General features: G+C 35.8%; 1 protein-coding gene across 4 annotated transcripts in view; it reads left to right on the top strand.

Annotated features, from left to right (window-relative positions):
- DYNC2H1 (dynein cytoplasmic 2 heavy chain 1) overlaps positions 1–15,638 on the top strand; it is a 460,552-nt gene that overhangs the window by 87,374 nt on the left and 357,540 nt on the right. For all 4 annotated transcript variants that reach the window (XM_055422858.2, XM_055422857.2, XM_055422859.2 and 1 more), the window contains exons 33-40: positions 1,215–1,397; positions 2,001–2,183; positions 4,089–4,312; positions 4,691–4,806; positions 6,385–6,584; positions 7,377–7,641; positions 9,561–9,768; positions 14,213–14,342. In XM_055422858.2, the coding sequence (XP_055278833.2) occupies positions 1,215–1,397; positions 2,001–2,183; positions 4,089–4,312; positions 4,691–4,806; positions 6,385–6,584; positions 7,377–7,641; positions 9,561–9,768; positions 14,213–14,342 (1,509 nt within the window). The remainder of the gene's footprint in view (positions 1–1,214; positions 1,398–2,000; positions 2,184–4,088; positions 4,313–4,690; positions 4,807–6,384; positions 6,585–7,376; positions 7,642–9,560; positions 9,769–14,212; positions 14,343–15,638) is intronic.

Here is a 15,638-nt window from a genome sequence, read left to right as displayed (position 1 = left end):
AAATTATTTCCTTTAAAGGAAATTTGCTATTGAATGAAAGAGTTATTTTAACTTTTACTTGTAACTTTTAAGAGTTTTGTTTGTGTTACTGTCTTCTATTTCATCATAATTAGATGTTATAGTGGAAAAATTCTGTTTACAAAAAGTTAAAATAATGGCAGTGTTGTGCTGAATTCTCTAACTGTACCATTTCTTGAAGTAATACTTATTTATATAGTCTGATCTCTAATCAAAAGAGAAGTGAATATTAGGGAACCTCGGTAGAAACAATTTGGTTTGTGTCTCCTTTTACAAGGCCAAAATTAGTTAATATGTTAAAGTATGTTTCTTAAATATCTTCAGTTAGCAAGGTAAAAGAATTTTAAAGTAAATAATGTAATCTGTTCTTAAAAAATCCATCTGTATTCTCTTTGCCTTTTTCCATCATAGTGAATTAGTCATCAGGATATATTTGACTTTTATGTTAATAAGCATATGTCAGGAGAGTTGCCTGCTGGCTCTTTCAAAAAGGAAATGAATTTTGAGACCCAAATCTGTCCACTTAAATTAAGGAAAAACTCTATAAAATGCAACTTGAATTTGAATCTGTTTTTTGAGAATTATTTGATAATTTAAGATTATTAATTTCATAGGGAATTTTTCAAATTAATTATACTTTGAGGTTTCCAAAGTAGTTCTGATTTGTGAAGATTGTAAGATTCAAGGAATTTTAAAATACAAAATAGAATGATTATTGTATGTAATTGTTTTGAGTTGTATTGGAAAGTGTGTAATTGTATACAGTTTTTGAATTTATCTGCCTTCGAGGTATATCTTTGTGACATTATTAAGAACTTGATTGGGGGATATATCCATGTATATATATATGGCTGAGTCCCTTCTCTGTTCACCTGAAACTGTCACAACATTGTTAATTGGCTGTACCCCAATACAAGATTTTTTGGTGTTAAAAAACAAAAAAGAACTTGAGACACTATTTGGAAAACCTAACAGTTTATCAATTGAGAAAGAATAAAATGCATGATTGAGAAATAACTAAGTTTAATTCCATTTTGTGCTTTAGAAAGTTTCTTTACTAAAAAAAAGTATGTTTTAGTAAACAACTATAAACTATTTGTTGCCTTTTAGACTTTTTAACTAGCATCTCTCGCTATATGATATTTGTAATGTTGAAAAGCATATGAATGTTTGACATTTATATCTCTCTTATGTAGGGTAACGCTCCCAGGCTGGTTTATACTCCTCTGACGGACAAGTGCTACCTCACCCTCACTCAAGCCATGAAGATGGGACTGGGAGGAAATCCTTACGGACCAGCTGGAACTGGAAAAACTGAATCAGTAAAGGCTTTAGGTGGACTTCTTGGAAGACAAGTTTTAGTTTTCAATTGTGATGAGGTAGAATAAATAATTATCAAACTATATAATAGTGTCTTAGATGTTTTGAAATAGTTTTTACATATTTATATATATGGAATGCTATATTTTAAAATCACTCTACTTCTGAAAATGAAATTTGTTTTATTTGAGAAGTAGAATGGAGAGAGGTTGCATATAGTATAGTCTAAAAACTTTTCTAAAGATAACTATTACAAGAAATAATTTTAAATATTGAATGAAGATTTATGTTAGAGTGTAGAAAAATACTTTTTGTAAGGAGAATAGTGAAGAGAAGAGGAGAAAATCTTAAATTCATTAAAAGTACCATTAAAAAAAAAAAGCATTTCAAAAAAAGCATTATATGTAGGATTTATATTTTGATTTAAAGAGTAAAACAAAATCTTTAGTTCTTGTGGTTTTCAGAATGCTTTCACATGAATTATTTTGTTTATTCCTTGAAACCACCCTAGTTTTTGAAAGAACAGCTCTTTATTAGTAAAGAACCAAAGAGGCATAGATGGGTGAAATGATTATCTTCTCACTAAATGATATAAAATATTAGATTATTATTAGAGTTTTTAATTATCTTTAATGAATATAATTTTAATTGTTATTTTTAAGGGCATCGATGTGAAGTCAATGGGACGAATATTTGTTGGCTTGGTAAAGTGTGGGGCCTGGGGTTGTTTTGATGAATTCAATAGACTGGAAGAATCTGTACTGTCTGCAGTTTCTATGCAAATCCAGACAATTCAAGATGCTTTGAAGAATCATAGAACTGTGTGTGAGCTGCTTGGCAAGGAGGTATAGCTACATTGGAAATTTAAAGAATTAAAATATTTTATAAGACTTTGTGTTACCCATACTCAGGCAAATAGTCTATCTTTATTGCTTCTGGCACCCTTGTTTCTAATTTGTGACCAGTGTGTTAAACCTTTTTACCTGTGAATTGTCTCTGAATTTCTCACCCTTTTTTGGTCCCATTTCCACTATTCATTTTCAAACTTTCAGTATTGAATAATCCAGTTATAATAATATTTGCTAACATTTATCAAATACTTACTCTATGCTGGCACTGTGCTTAATGCTTTTATATTTTGTTTTACTTAATACTCACCACAGTTCTCTGAGTTAGGTACTGTTATATTTTTTTCACTTTTATGAAATATATTTCATTTTACTTTTATGTTATATTTTTTCACTTTTATGGATGAGGAAACTACAGCTTGGTAAGTTAGCATAAGTAGTGGTGCTGGAAATTGAACTCAGGTGTGTCTAATTCTAAAATTCATGTTTTTAAGCACTATTCTATATGAATCTTAATAAACATTTAGCTATTCTGCTGCTGCTTACTTCTCCACATAGGAAATATACATTCATGATATTAGAATGTAAACTTCTTTGTACTTAAATATAGATTTCTTTCTATATATGTAATGGTGAACACGACTGAGCGACTTCACTTTCACTTTTCACTTTCACACAATGGAGAAGGAAATGGCAGCCTACTCCAGTGTTCTTGCCTGGAGAATCCCAGGGACGGGGGAGCCTGGTGGGCTTCTGTCTATGGGGTCACACAGAATCGGACATGACTGAAGTGACTTAGCAGCAGCAGCAGCAGAACACACTGGAAGTGGAAAGAAGTGTGAAATTATCCTCTTCTCCATAATGCCATTTTCACAATACAAGTTTTTCAGGGTAGGCCAAGTAGAACCAATTCTAAATTTCTTGTAACTTCTGAGTTTACAGGAGTCAAATTTAAATGTTTAAACTCTTTCTTCACAAAGAAAAGAGAAACTATTAAGTTTTTTCCTTTTACCATCGAAATTTAATTTCTCCCCTGTTCATTTTTGTCATTTCCTCCTCTTAGAAAGAAAAACTGTCCTTTTTCCCAACCCAAGCTAAATTTTCCATCTATACTTTGGGATTTGCTTCCCAGGGACTTTCTCTTCAGAGTTATTCCTGTCCTCCTTCTTCTCATTTCTCATTGGCTTTTAAACATAATTACATAATTTTCCTTCTAAATGATGTACAATATTATATATAGTAATACTGTAGTATACTATTTAGTATAATTAAAACATAAGCAAATCTTCCCTTAATTCATCTTTTCTTCCACGATGCTCTTTTTCTTTTCTTTCCTTTATAGCTAGATTTTTTTACTCTAGGTATTTCTACTTCATGGTTATTCATTCATTGTTTACACATTATAATTCTAATTTTCTATTCTTACTGCTTTGCTGAAAATACTCCCACTAGATACTCTCAAGATATTTTACTCTTCACTGTCATAGCATTTATTAACTATAATTGCTTGACTGTAGTATTCAATGGACTATAAACTCCAAAAGAGCATGAACTATTACTGACTTTAATTCAGAGTTGTGTTGTCTCTGTGTACTTAAGAAAGCACCTAACACAAGGAAGGCTTTTAGTAGAAATAATATTGAGTGAATAGACAGTCAAATTGGTTATCGTCACTGAAACTTTCAGCCTCGGAAAACTGATTATAAAGAATCTCTGTAAAGTAGTATAGTTCCTAAGGAGTTTATTTTGTGTTGAGTAGATGTTTGGCACACTAGTGGTTACTTTTTACTGAGGTATAAGATGTGTGTGTAGAAATATGTCACACTAAAACTTCTATTGGCAATATATTTTATAGTTACCATTTCAAATACTTGATGCCTGTGTTTTAAATTAATATTTCAGGTAGAAATAAATTCTAATTCTGGAATCTTTATCACTATGAATCCTGCTGGAAAAGGCTATGGTGGAAGACAAAAACTGCCTGATAATCTTAAACAACTTTTTAGGCCAGTAGCCATGTCTCATCCAGACAATGAGCTTATTGCAGAAGTAATTCTCTATTCAGAAGGCTTTAAAGATGCTAAAGTGTTGGGCAGAAAATTGGTAGCCATCTTCAATCTATCCAGGTGAGTTTTCTTGTTTTAAATTTTGAAATACTTTGTGTCTCCAATGATTGGTCATATTAATGAGCATTTTCCACATTTGTCTAGTTATAGTGTACCATAGATAGGAAGGATTTTAGTTTGAATAACAAAAATGTCTGGCTCAAAAGTACTTGTTTTTAAATACTATTGATTTAATTTCACTTTTTTTCCTGTAAAACATTTTTAATGGAGTCCTCTGGCTAAATGATACTTACTGCTGCTAAACTAAACTTCTGATTTACTAAACTAATTTTCTGATTTCTGTGTGTTAGTAGTTGGATTCTGTATCTTTTAGTATGATAATAAAATGAATTTCTTATAGCTATTTGATGCTTTATGATTTCCATGTCTTTATTTAAGGGAACTTTTGACACCTCAGCAACATTATGATTGGGGTTTGAGAGCTTTGAAGACAGTTCTGAGAGGAAGTGGAAATCTTCTTAGACAGCTGAAGAAAACTAATGTTAAACAAAATGGTATGATTCAATATTCCAATTATAATCTCATTTTTTAAAATAAGTTTTAATTTAGTATAGTTTTAGATTTATATAAAAGGTATACATATAATATAGAGGGCTTCTGAATGTTATGCCCCTCCAGTTTCTCCTGTGTTAACATATTAGTATGATACATTTAGTAATTCTGATGAACCAGTGTTGATTCATTATTTTTTAATAAAGTCCATAATTTATCCAGATTTTTCATGATTTTTACTTAATGTCCTATCATAACTTTTAAACATGCATTAAATATTAAACATTTACGGTATATAGAGGAATAGTCTAGTGCACTTGTTCTCAATCCTTAATGTGAATTAAAATCACCTAGAGGCTTGTTACGGAGAAGGCAGTGGCAAGCCACTCCAGTACTATTGCCTAGAAAATCCCATGGATGGAGGAGCCTGGTAGGCTGCAGTCCGTGGGGTCGCTAAGGGTCGGACACGACTGAGCGACTTCACTTTCACTTTTCACTTTCCACTTTCCCACATTGGAGAAGGAAATGGCAACCCACTCCAGTGTTCTTGCCTGGAGAATCCCAGGGACGGGGGAGCCTGGTGGGCTTCTGTCTATGGGGTCACACAGAGTCGGACACGACTGAAGTGACTTAGCAGCAGCAGCAGCAGCAGAGGCTTGTTAGAACACAGATTTTTGGATCCTACCCTTAGTTCCTGATTTGGTAGGTCTGGAATAGTGTCTGAAAATTTATGTAGTCTTAAAACAGGAAGAGAAACCTTAGAAAAACATGGAGATTTTCTCTTTCAAGGAGATAGTATACCAAACAAAATTATTCTTTTAAAGAGATATTTTGAGATTTCAAAAAATGCCTTTCAACCTAAGAATAATTTTAGATTTATTAAAGTTGCAAAGTTGGCATTTCCATTGTTTCATCTTATTTGTTATTTAGTCGCAAAATCATGTCTGATTTTTTTTGTGACCCTGTGGACTGTAGCCCACCAGGCTCCTCTGTCCATGGAATTTTCCAGGCAAGAATACCGGAGTGGGTTGCCATTTCCTTCTTCAGGGGATCTTCCCGACCCATGGATTGAACCTGTGTCTCCTGCACTGGCAGGTGGATTACAGGCAGATCTTTACCTCTGAGCTACCAGGGATGCCCCCTTTACTGTGGTACATTTGTCAACTAAGGGTTATTGTTAACTGAATCCCAGACTTCATTTGAATTTCACCTGTTTTATCGCTGGTGTCCTCTTCCTGTTCCAAGATTGACTCAGGGTGCAGCGCTGTGTTCTGTTGTCACGTCTCCTTGGTGTACTCTGCTCCGTGACAGCTTCTCAGCCTGTTTTTGTTTTTATTAATTGAGGCCTGGAGTCTGGAATTCAGATTTTATGGAAAAGTGTTCGTAACTCAGTGATACTTGTTTTTCAGCAGTTAAAAGATAGTTGAGTAAGCTTGCTAATTAACATAATAGCACATGTCATTAAATGTTACTAAATTCTAGTATGTAAGTTGATTACTAATAATGCATATCAAGGCACTTAAAACCTTTACAGTTATTAGATTCATAACTGTAGTTTTAAAATGAAACTTTTTTTGTAGTTAATGAAAGTCATATTGTGGTACAAGCACTGAGACTTAATACAATGTCAAAGTTTACATTTGCTGACTGCACTCGGTTTGATGCACTGATTAAAGATGTGTTTCCTGGAATTGACTTTAAAGAAGTAGAATATGATGAACTGAGTGCTGCACTAAAGCACGTCTTTGAGGAGGCCAATTATGAAATCATATCCAGTCAGGTAACTGTCAAGAATACTTCATAATATATTGATCCTTTCTCCTGGTTAATTTTTATTAACTATCTTTATCCTTTATCTTTCAGCTTATCTTTCATCTTTCAGTTTAAATCTCAGTCACTCTTTGAAGCCTTCCATAATTTTCAAATCTAAATTAGATCCCCTTGCTGTGTGCTTTCTTTACCTTTATAATATATACATTTTAATGTTCAATTGTATGATAAATATTGATTCTCTCCCACTAGATAGTTGTCTCCACGAAAAGTGGGATCCATGTCTATTTTACTATTTTATTCCTAGTGCCTATAATGGAGTCTGGCACTAATATCAATACATCCATCATATGTATTTTTGATAGTTGATTATGTATGATTTAAACTTTGACAGTTTCTTAGGAGAACTTCACTTTAGTAGGCCTTTTTATGAAGCAAAAATGCATGTTCAAAATGAATACCTTTTCCTTAGGATTTTTTTTTTTTTGGAGAGAGGTTATAAATGAATGAATGAATTAGCAAAGTGAATAAAATATTGAATATATTTTGGTTGAATGAATAAATGAGGGAAGACAACAGTGAACGTTTGATAACTTGCTTCTTTTAAAGAAATGTGAAATTAAAGATCACTTTGTGTGTTCAGATTTATTTCATGATTCTTTTATTTGAGGCTTTATCTTCCATTGAGGAAATAAAAGGTTTAATTTATATGTTTGAAATATAACAACTATTACATATTCAAAGTGAAATCATGTATGATTGTACATGGTAAATCATAATGAACATATTTCTTTTCTACTAGATCAAGAAGGCTCTAGAGTTATATGAACAGTTACGCCAGAGGATGGGAGTTGTTATTGTTGGCCCAAGTGGTGCTGGAAAATCTACTCTTTGGAGAATGTTAAGGGCAGCACTTTGTAAAACTGGAAAAGTGGTAAAACAGTATACCATGAATCCCAAAGCTATGCCTCGACATCAGTTACTAGGCCATATTGACATGGATACAAGGGAATGGTCTGATGGTGTTTTGACAAATAGTGCTCGTCAAGTAGTTCGAGAACCTCAAGGTTGGTCTCTATTGTGTGATTCATTGATTTATTTTTAGAGGATGTAAGAACTTGTCTGTAATTCTGTCTTTTTTGAGTCTTATACATGACTGTAACCTGCTGTATCGTGATCTACATTGATATTTTACTTTGGAGGGTCCAAAGACATGTTATCATTTTTACCTGTTCAGTTCAGTTCAGTCGCTCAGTCCTGTCCGACTCTCTGCGACCCCATGAATCACAGCACGCCAGGCCTCCCTGTCCATCACCAACTCCCAGAGTACACTCAAACTCACGTCCACAGAGTCGGTGATGCCATCCAGCCATCTCATTCTCCGTCGTCCCCTTCTCCTCCCGCCCCCAACCTTTCCCAGCATCAGAGTCTTTTCCAGTGAGTCAACTCGTCGCATGAGGTGGCCAAAGTATTGCAGTTTCAGCTTTAGCATCAGTCCTTCCAATGAACACCCATCTATAGCAAAACTTTTATTATAATAGAAACTCCCAAGTAATCTGTGTAAATTGTAGTTCATAACCAGATTAATCTATTGAATAAATATAATATCTTTGCTTAATTGATATTGTAACTTACCACTTTGAATACAGTGCTTTCAAGAATTTTGAAAATTTAAGTCATACGGTAGTAGGCTTCTGGTCTAAATTTTTGGCTTTATATTTAACAGAATTTTTAGTCAAAATCTAGGAAGACTCCCTACTTTTGTTAGGTCACAATTTAACAACTTGCTCACTGCTTCTCCCCTTTGAAGTCACCCTTTAATATATCAAAGAGATTTGACAGTGGTGTATTTTTTACTTCTCATGTAGGACACTGAAGTGTAGCTTTCTCAAATTTTCTTAAAGCACTATTACATAAAAAGCATTCAAACATTCTAATGACATGATAGAAGACAAAATCTAAAGAATATCTCAGAAGCTTGTGGAAATAGAAATATCTAGGTCTTGCTTAAAGCTAAACATTCAGAAAACTAAGATCATGGCATCCAGTCCCATTACTTCATGGGAAATAGATGGGGAAACAGTGGAAACAGTGGCTGACTTTATTTTTTTGGGCCCAAAATCACTGCAGATGATGATTGCAGCCATGAAATTAAGGAAAGTTATGCCCAACCTAGACAGCATATTAGAAAGCAGAGACATTGCCAACAAAGGTCTGTCTAGTCAAGGCTATTGTTTTTCCAGTGGTCATTTATGGATGTGAGAGTTGGACTATAAAGAAAGCTGAGCGCCAAAGAATTGATGCTTTTGAACTGTGATGTTGGAGAAGACTCTTGAGAGTCCTTTGGACTGCAAGGAGATCCAACCAGTCCATCCTAAAGGAAATCAGTCTGAATATTCATTGGAAGGACTGATGCTGAAGCTCAAACTCCAATACTTTGGCCACCTGATGTGAAGAGCTGACTCATTTGAAAAGACCCTGATGCTGGGAAAGATTGAGAGCAGGAGGAGAAGGGGACGACAGAGGATAAGATGGTTTGATGGCGTCACTGACTCAATGGACATGGGTTTGGGTGAACTCCGGGAGTTGGTGATGAACAGGGAGGCCTGGTGTGCTGCGGTTCATGGGGTTGCAAAGAGTTGGACGCGACTGAACTGAACTGAAGGTCTTGCAAACCATGTTTTCCTTTATTGAGATTTCAGTTCTGTATGTTCATTAAATAAATAGAGCCTTATCATGGAGTATATCATTGGGTCTTTGGCCAGCTGAGCCAGGATTGCCTATGGGTTTTCCACACATTTGTAGTATAAATTCACATGAAAAACTTCAACTTATTCAACTCTTTGTTCTTTATATTTGGCTTCAGAAATATAAAATATTATGAAGATTTCTTCTGAAGAGTAATAGATAATTATTTTATTCTTTATTTTTAAATATTATTATCCTTAAATTTATTTTGCTCTCTCCATTTTTTGTTTGAAAATAGATGTTAGCTCATGGATAATCTGTGATGGTGATATTGATCCTGAATGGATAGAATCTCTGAATTCTGTTTTGGATGATAATCGACTACTCACTATGCCCAGTGGAGAAAGGATTCAGTTTGGCCAAAATGTTAACTTTGTATTTGAAACTCATGATTTAAGTTGTGCCTCACCAGCCACAATATCTAGAATGGGAATGATCTTTCTTAGGTAAGTGCGTTTGCATACATTGTGTTAGAATATTCTCAATTATTATTTTGGTTTCATAGCTAAGTGACATAAGTGATACATGAGTCATATGTGAATATTTGTTTTTTTCATTGTTTATTATCTTCTTTGTTATGTTTTTATTCATTCAGAGTTCCTGTTTAAATAAACAGTTGAGTTATTTCAGCAGTGTAGTGGTATGTCAGGAGAAGGACATGGCAACCCACTCCAGTATTCTTGCCTGGAGAATCCTATGGACAGAGGAGCCTGGTGGGCTGCTGTCCATAGGATTGCACAGAGTTGGACACGACTGAAGCCACTTAGCATGCATGCATGCATTGGAGAAGGAAATGGCAGCCCACTCTAGTGGACAGAGGAGCCTCGTGGGCTGCCATCTCTGGGGCTGCGCAGGGTCAGACACAGCTGAAGTGTCTTCGCAGCAGCAGCAGCAGTGGTATCACAGTTACTAAATAATTATTTTTTGTTTGCATAAATGAAACAGCTAGTATTAATATTAGTTTTTTCTTTTTTCTATAACTTTTATTTAAATATTATCAGTGATTTCAGAGAAATAAACATAGTACTTATGAGCTGGAGGCTAATAATTTAAAGCTGAGTAGCATTTCACCTTCACGCATTGGAGAAGGAAATGGCAACCCACTCCAGTGTTCTTGCCTGGAGAATCCCAGGGACAGGGGAGCCTGGTGGGCTTCCGTCTGTGGGGTCACACAGAGTCGGACACGACTGAAGCGACTTAGCAGCAGCAGCAGCAGCAGCAGCAGCATTTCACCTTCACGCATTGGAGAAGGAAATGGCAACCCACTCCAGTGTTCTTGCCTGGAGAATCCCAGGGACAGGGGAGCCTGGTGGGCTTCCGTCTATGGGGTCACACAGAGTCGGACATGACTGAAGTGAGTTAACAGCAGCAGTAGCAGCATTTCACCTTCACGCATTGGAGAAGGAAATGGCAACCCACTCCAGTGTTCTTGCCTGGAGAATCCCAGGGACGGGGGAGCCTGGTGGGCTGCTGTCTATGGGGTCGCACAGAGTTGGACACGACTAAAGTGACTCAGCGGCAGCAGCAATATTTTAATCATAGGATTTTAGATTTATAGATTTTTAGAGCTAACCTTGGTTTAAATAGGTTAAAGATTTAATAGGATAAAGGAGTCCATCGTCTGCCATAATTACCACAGCCTCAACAACCTGGAGAAGGATATGATGTTGTTGTGCCAGAACCGGCAGACCTTCAGCTGGGAGGGTGGCCTGGTCTATGAAGGCCCCATCATCTGGTGGTCTGTCTCCAGCAGCATGCAGCAGAAAATTGAGAAGCAGGACGATGCTGCGCAGGAGGAGAGCGACGAGGAGGAGAGGAGGAGGGCGGTGAGGATGGCTGGGTTGGAGTCCCCCTCCCTCAAGGTGAAGACCAAGCTCACCTGGAGAGAAGGCCCGGGACCGGCTCAAGCGGGGCTGGAGGTGGCCAAGCTGTGGGTCTAGGGCCAGGCTGAGACGGTATAGTCCTTAGCAGTAGCGGATAGCAGCAGATGTTTTCAGACTTGGGATAAAACTGTGTAAACAAAAATCTGTATTTATATGGCAGAGAAAGTGTAGGACTGTTTGTGCCTGGCCCTGTTCTGGCATTAGTAGTATTTGTAAACAACAGTAGCTATTTAAAAAGAGGAAAAAAAAATGTGAATTGGGAAACATGCAACACCTGTTTTACTTTTCTTTCCCTGGCATAACTGTTTGGCTGCAGTTTGGAATCACTGTAGTTTAAGCTGTGGATGCGTGTGTGTAGCTGTCCACTCCTCGTACTGTATTTTATTGAACAAGTTTAAATAGGGCCTATTAAATGGCCTGATCTTTCATTTTACAAATTGGAAACCTCTTTATTTAATTGTTTCTTGAGTGTATTTGGAAGAGACTTGAAGAGCAAAAATAAACTAATTTTAGATTTTATCAACAGTAGTAACAGTAGCATATTTGAGCCAGTTTCATTTCCCAAAATGAATTATTAGAAAGTTTTCTTTTACTTTTTAAATTTATGTTTTAGAATTTGATATTTATCAGTCTATATACAGTGTTCTACTCTTTTAGAATCATTTAAAATGACTTTTGTTATCAAATTGATCCACAATGTTTCCAAAATTATTAAATCGCTTCTTTGATAATATTGTAGGAAGCATTTATATTAAACTAGCCACAAACTCACAATTAATATTTTGAGGTATTAATTATTTTTAAAATAATATGGCATTGAGTTTATAGCTTTTGTAGCAGTATCTCACACAGTTTATCTCATTTATTCATTTGTTCTTATAATCCTGTGAGAAAAATAGGATAAAAGGAAAGCATATCATTAAATTTTAAAATATTTATTGAATGCTGGTTACATGTATGGCACGAATTTAGGCATTTTAAGAGAGTCAGCAAGAAGGGAGTAAAACTTAACGATTATGAAGGGCTTGTATTTATGGAGGGCTTATTTTTATAGAACATATGTCTATGTAGAGGAGATAGATAAATATAACAGCAGTTATAAGTGAGAATGTTAATGTAATAAAGGTTAAGTAGAATGCCATTGATTTTTATCAGAAAAAAGACTCATCGTTGTAGATGATTTGAAAACTGTTGGTGAACCAGATATTGTTTGTGAGAGACATAATGAGTATTTATGATATCATGTAAAACACAAATACTTGTTATTTTGTTTCTTTTTGATTACCTTTGATTTTTAGGTTTTATTCATTTCTTCAGCAGATATTTTGCACTTGCTCAGGACCTTTTAATAATGAAAGAAGATGCTATTTATTATGCTGGGATAACTGATATAAATCAAGATTGTCTTAGACAAACCAATACATGTAGTTGCCATAGGTACAAAGGAGATACTGTTGACAACAGTAGTTGTCCCTAGTAGCTCATTTGGTAAAGAATTTGCCTGCAGTGTAGGAGACCTGGGTTTGATCCAGAGTCAGGAAGATCCCCTGGAGAAGGAAATGGCAAACCACTCCAGTATTCTTGCCTGGAAAATCCCATGGACAGAGGAGCCTGGTGGGCTATAGTCCATGGTTTGCAAGAGTCAGACATGACTTAGCCACTAAACCACCATTGACAACAAAGTTTTTATGCTGAAAAGAGTTTAGCAGCTTTCCTTTGTTTTTAGTGTGTCCAATGTAATTTACATATTTACCTTTGATCTTTTCTTTTCCTTATTAAATTGGATAGAAATGTGGGAGGAGAAATGCAGGGGCTCAGTATTTACTTGTGTTACTGTGAAACACTGGTAGAGGACAGGAGAAAGGACAGAATTGTGGGCCCTTGTAACTTCTAAAATTATTGGTCTATAAGTTGTTTTTACTATAATTTTTATATATGTGTAACATGTAATTTTGAATAAGATGTCAGTATTACGTATAATTTCAAACATTGAATGTTACTCAAATAATTAAGTGCTTTGCTAAAAAAATTAGATTTTACTTTAGCATGATTTTCAAGTTTCAGTAGTGGCATGGGAATTTAGGTGGTCAGCTCTTTTGGAGATAGAGAGAAAGAAAAAGTGTTTTTAAAGATCTGCATTAAGATGCAGTGCAGCTTGTCTAATGTGCATTTGAATCACCTAGGGATATTGTTCGGAGAAGGCAATGGCAAGCCACTCCAGTACTCTTGCCTAGAAAATCCCATGGATGGAGGAGCCTGGTAGGCTGCAGTCCGTGGGGTCGCTAAGGGTTGGACACGACTGAGCGACTTCACTTTCCCTTTTCCCTTTCCCACATTGGAGAAGGAAATGGCAACCCACTCCAGTGTTCTTGCCTGGAGAATCCCAGGGACGGGGGAGCCTGGTGGGCTTCCGTCTATGGGGTCACACAGAGTCGGACACGACTGAAGTGACTTAGCAGCAGCAGCAGCAGCAGGGATATTGTTAAAGCAAAGGTTTTGCCTCATTAGGTCTGGGATGGTACTTGGGATTTTGTAGACCCCACTTTGGATAGGAACGGTTTAGACCACTTTGTGGTTAACTTGTAGATGTGTAATTCTTCTTTAATTTATACTTACAATGATAGAGGTGAGGTTTATTTGCTTTGTTTTATAGAAAATGACATTATATATATACACACACTTCAGTTCAGTTTAGTTCAGTCGTTCAGTCGTGTCCAACTCTTTGCGACCCCGTGAATCACAGCACGCCAGGCCTCCCTGTCCATCACCAACTCTCGGAGTTCACTCAAACTCATGTCCATTGAGTCCGTGATACACACACTTATATGTGCTTATATAAGTAGAAGTAGTGTATACACACACACACAGAAGTAGCTGAAATGAACTCTTATATGCTAGCAGATAGAGTACATATGTAGAAGAATGTTTATTGGAGCAGAAATTTATTTTGAAAGTAAATTTATGATTTACTCCTAAACAATTCTTAATGTTTGTTAATATGTTTCAGTGATGAAGAGACAGATCTTAATGCTCTGATAAAATCTTGGTTGAGGAACCAGCCTCCTACATATAGGAATAACCTTGAAAACTGGATTGGGGATTATTTTGAAAAGGCATTACAATGGGTTCTAAAACAGGTAAGATAATTATAATATTTCATAATTATTTAGGCAAAAAGTATCATGACTGACTGTTGGTTACATTAACTGCCTTTTAGTAGCGTTCTGACAGAATGTGGGGGTGGAGTGAAGGGTAGGTGTCTTCACTGCTCTCCCACTGCATTTCATGGTATAACTTTTATTGTGTTAAGTCTTAAAATACTTTAATTCTTCCATCCATGATACCTTGCAACACTTAACTAAAAATCTTGAAAATTGGAATGCCTTTTGAAGTTTTACTAGCAAAACAATCTTTCTGCGCCATTTTACTATGTCAATAAACACCTGCCTATATATCATGCTGAAAATAATGACAGTATTAAAGTAGAGAAAGATGATGAGTTATTTATATTATTGAAACATTTGTTTATTTAGCAAAAATTTATTGCTTATCAAATAGATGCCCTTGATGAAACTTTGCCAGGTGAACATTAGTAGGACAGTCCCTTTCACTGAGAAGGGTCTGTGTCACAGAGGAAACTGACATGGAAAAAGATAATCACAATATAACAGGATGAAGAGAGTATTGCTGCCTTCTAGGAGAGTTTTAAAGGAGATGACGTATAATTTTGAATTTGAAGCATGAATAGAAGTTTAGCATGCAAAGAAGACAATATTCATGTACTTACATGATCTTTTCAGATTTTGATTTCTCTCATGTCATTGCTTGTATAAAAAGATAAACATATAAAAATAGAGAAAATAAATAGAAAATAAATAGCAATGAGTTTTTTTAAAGGTTGATATGAACTTAATTTAGAGGTTAGTACTTCAGGGTTGGGTAAATCATATAGAGAAAGGGCAATTTCACTTTAGTTTTCTAAGCTTTTTTCTTTTCTGACTTTGTAAAGATGAATGGTGGAGGACTAGGGACTTGGGAGAAATGTCACAGATGAGATAGGTTTCCCTGGAGACTTCAGGGAAGAGCCACTCCACCCAGCCCTCGGTCCGACTGAGCTGTCTGCCTCCTTGTGCTTCTGCAGCAGTGTACTATGTCTTTCAACTATAATTGCTTTCATGCAACTGCCAGCACCTTGAGGACAAAGATTAAGCCTGTCATACTCCTTATTGTATCCCCAGAAGCAGAGTTTGGTAATAACATTGTGGTGAATAAGAATATACGAGCTTGCGACTTCCCTGACAGTCCAGTGATTGGGACTTTACCTTCCAGTGCAAGGGGTATACTTTTGATTCCTGCTTGGGAAGCCAAGTAAGATCCCACGTTCCTCATGGCCAAAAAACCAAAAAACATAAAACAGAAGCAGTATTTTAACA

Source organism: Moschus berezovskii, chromosome 14 (genome assembly GCF_049115385.1).
Source record: "Moschus berezovskii isolate FMDL1 chromosome 14, NW_MosBer_1.0, whole genome shotgun sequence".
NCBI classification, from domain to species: Eukaryota; Metazoa; Chordata; class Mammalia; order Artiodactyla; family Moschidae; genus Moschus; species Moschus berezovskii.
The sequence above is the reverse complement of the archived record's forward strand: the minus strand, read 5'-3'. Positions and strand labels throughout refer to the sequence as shown.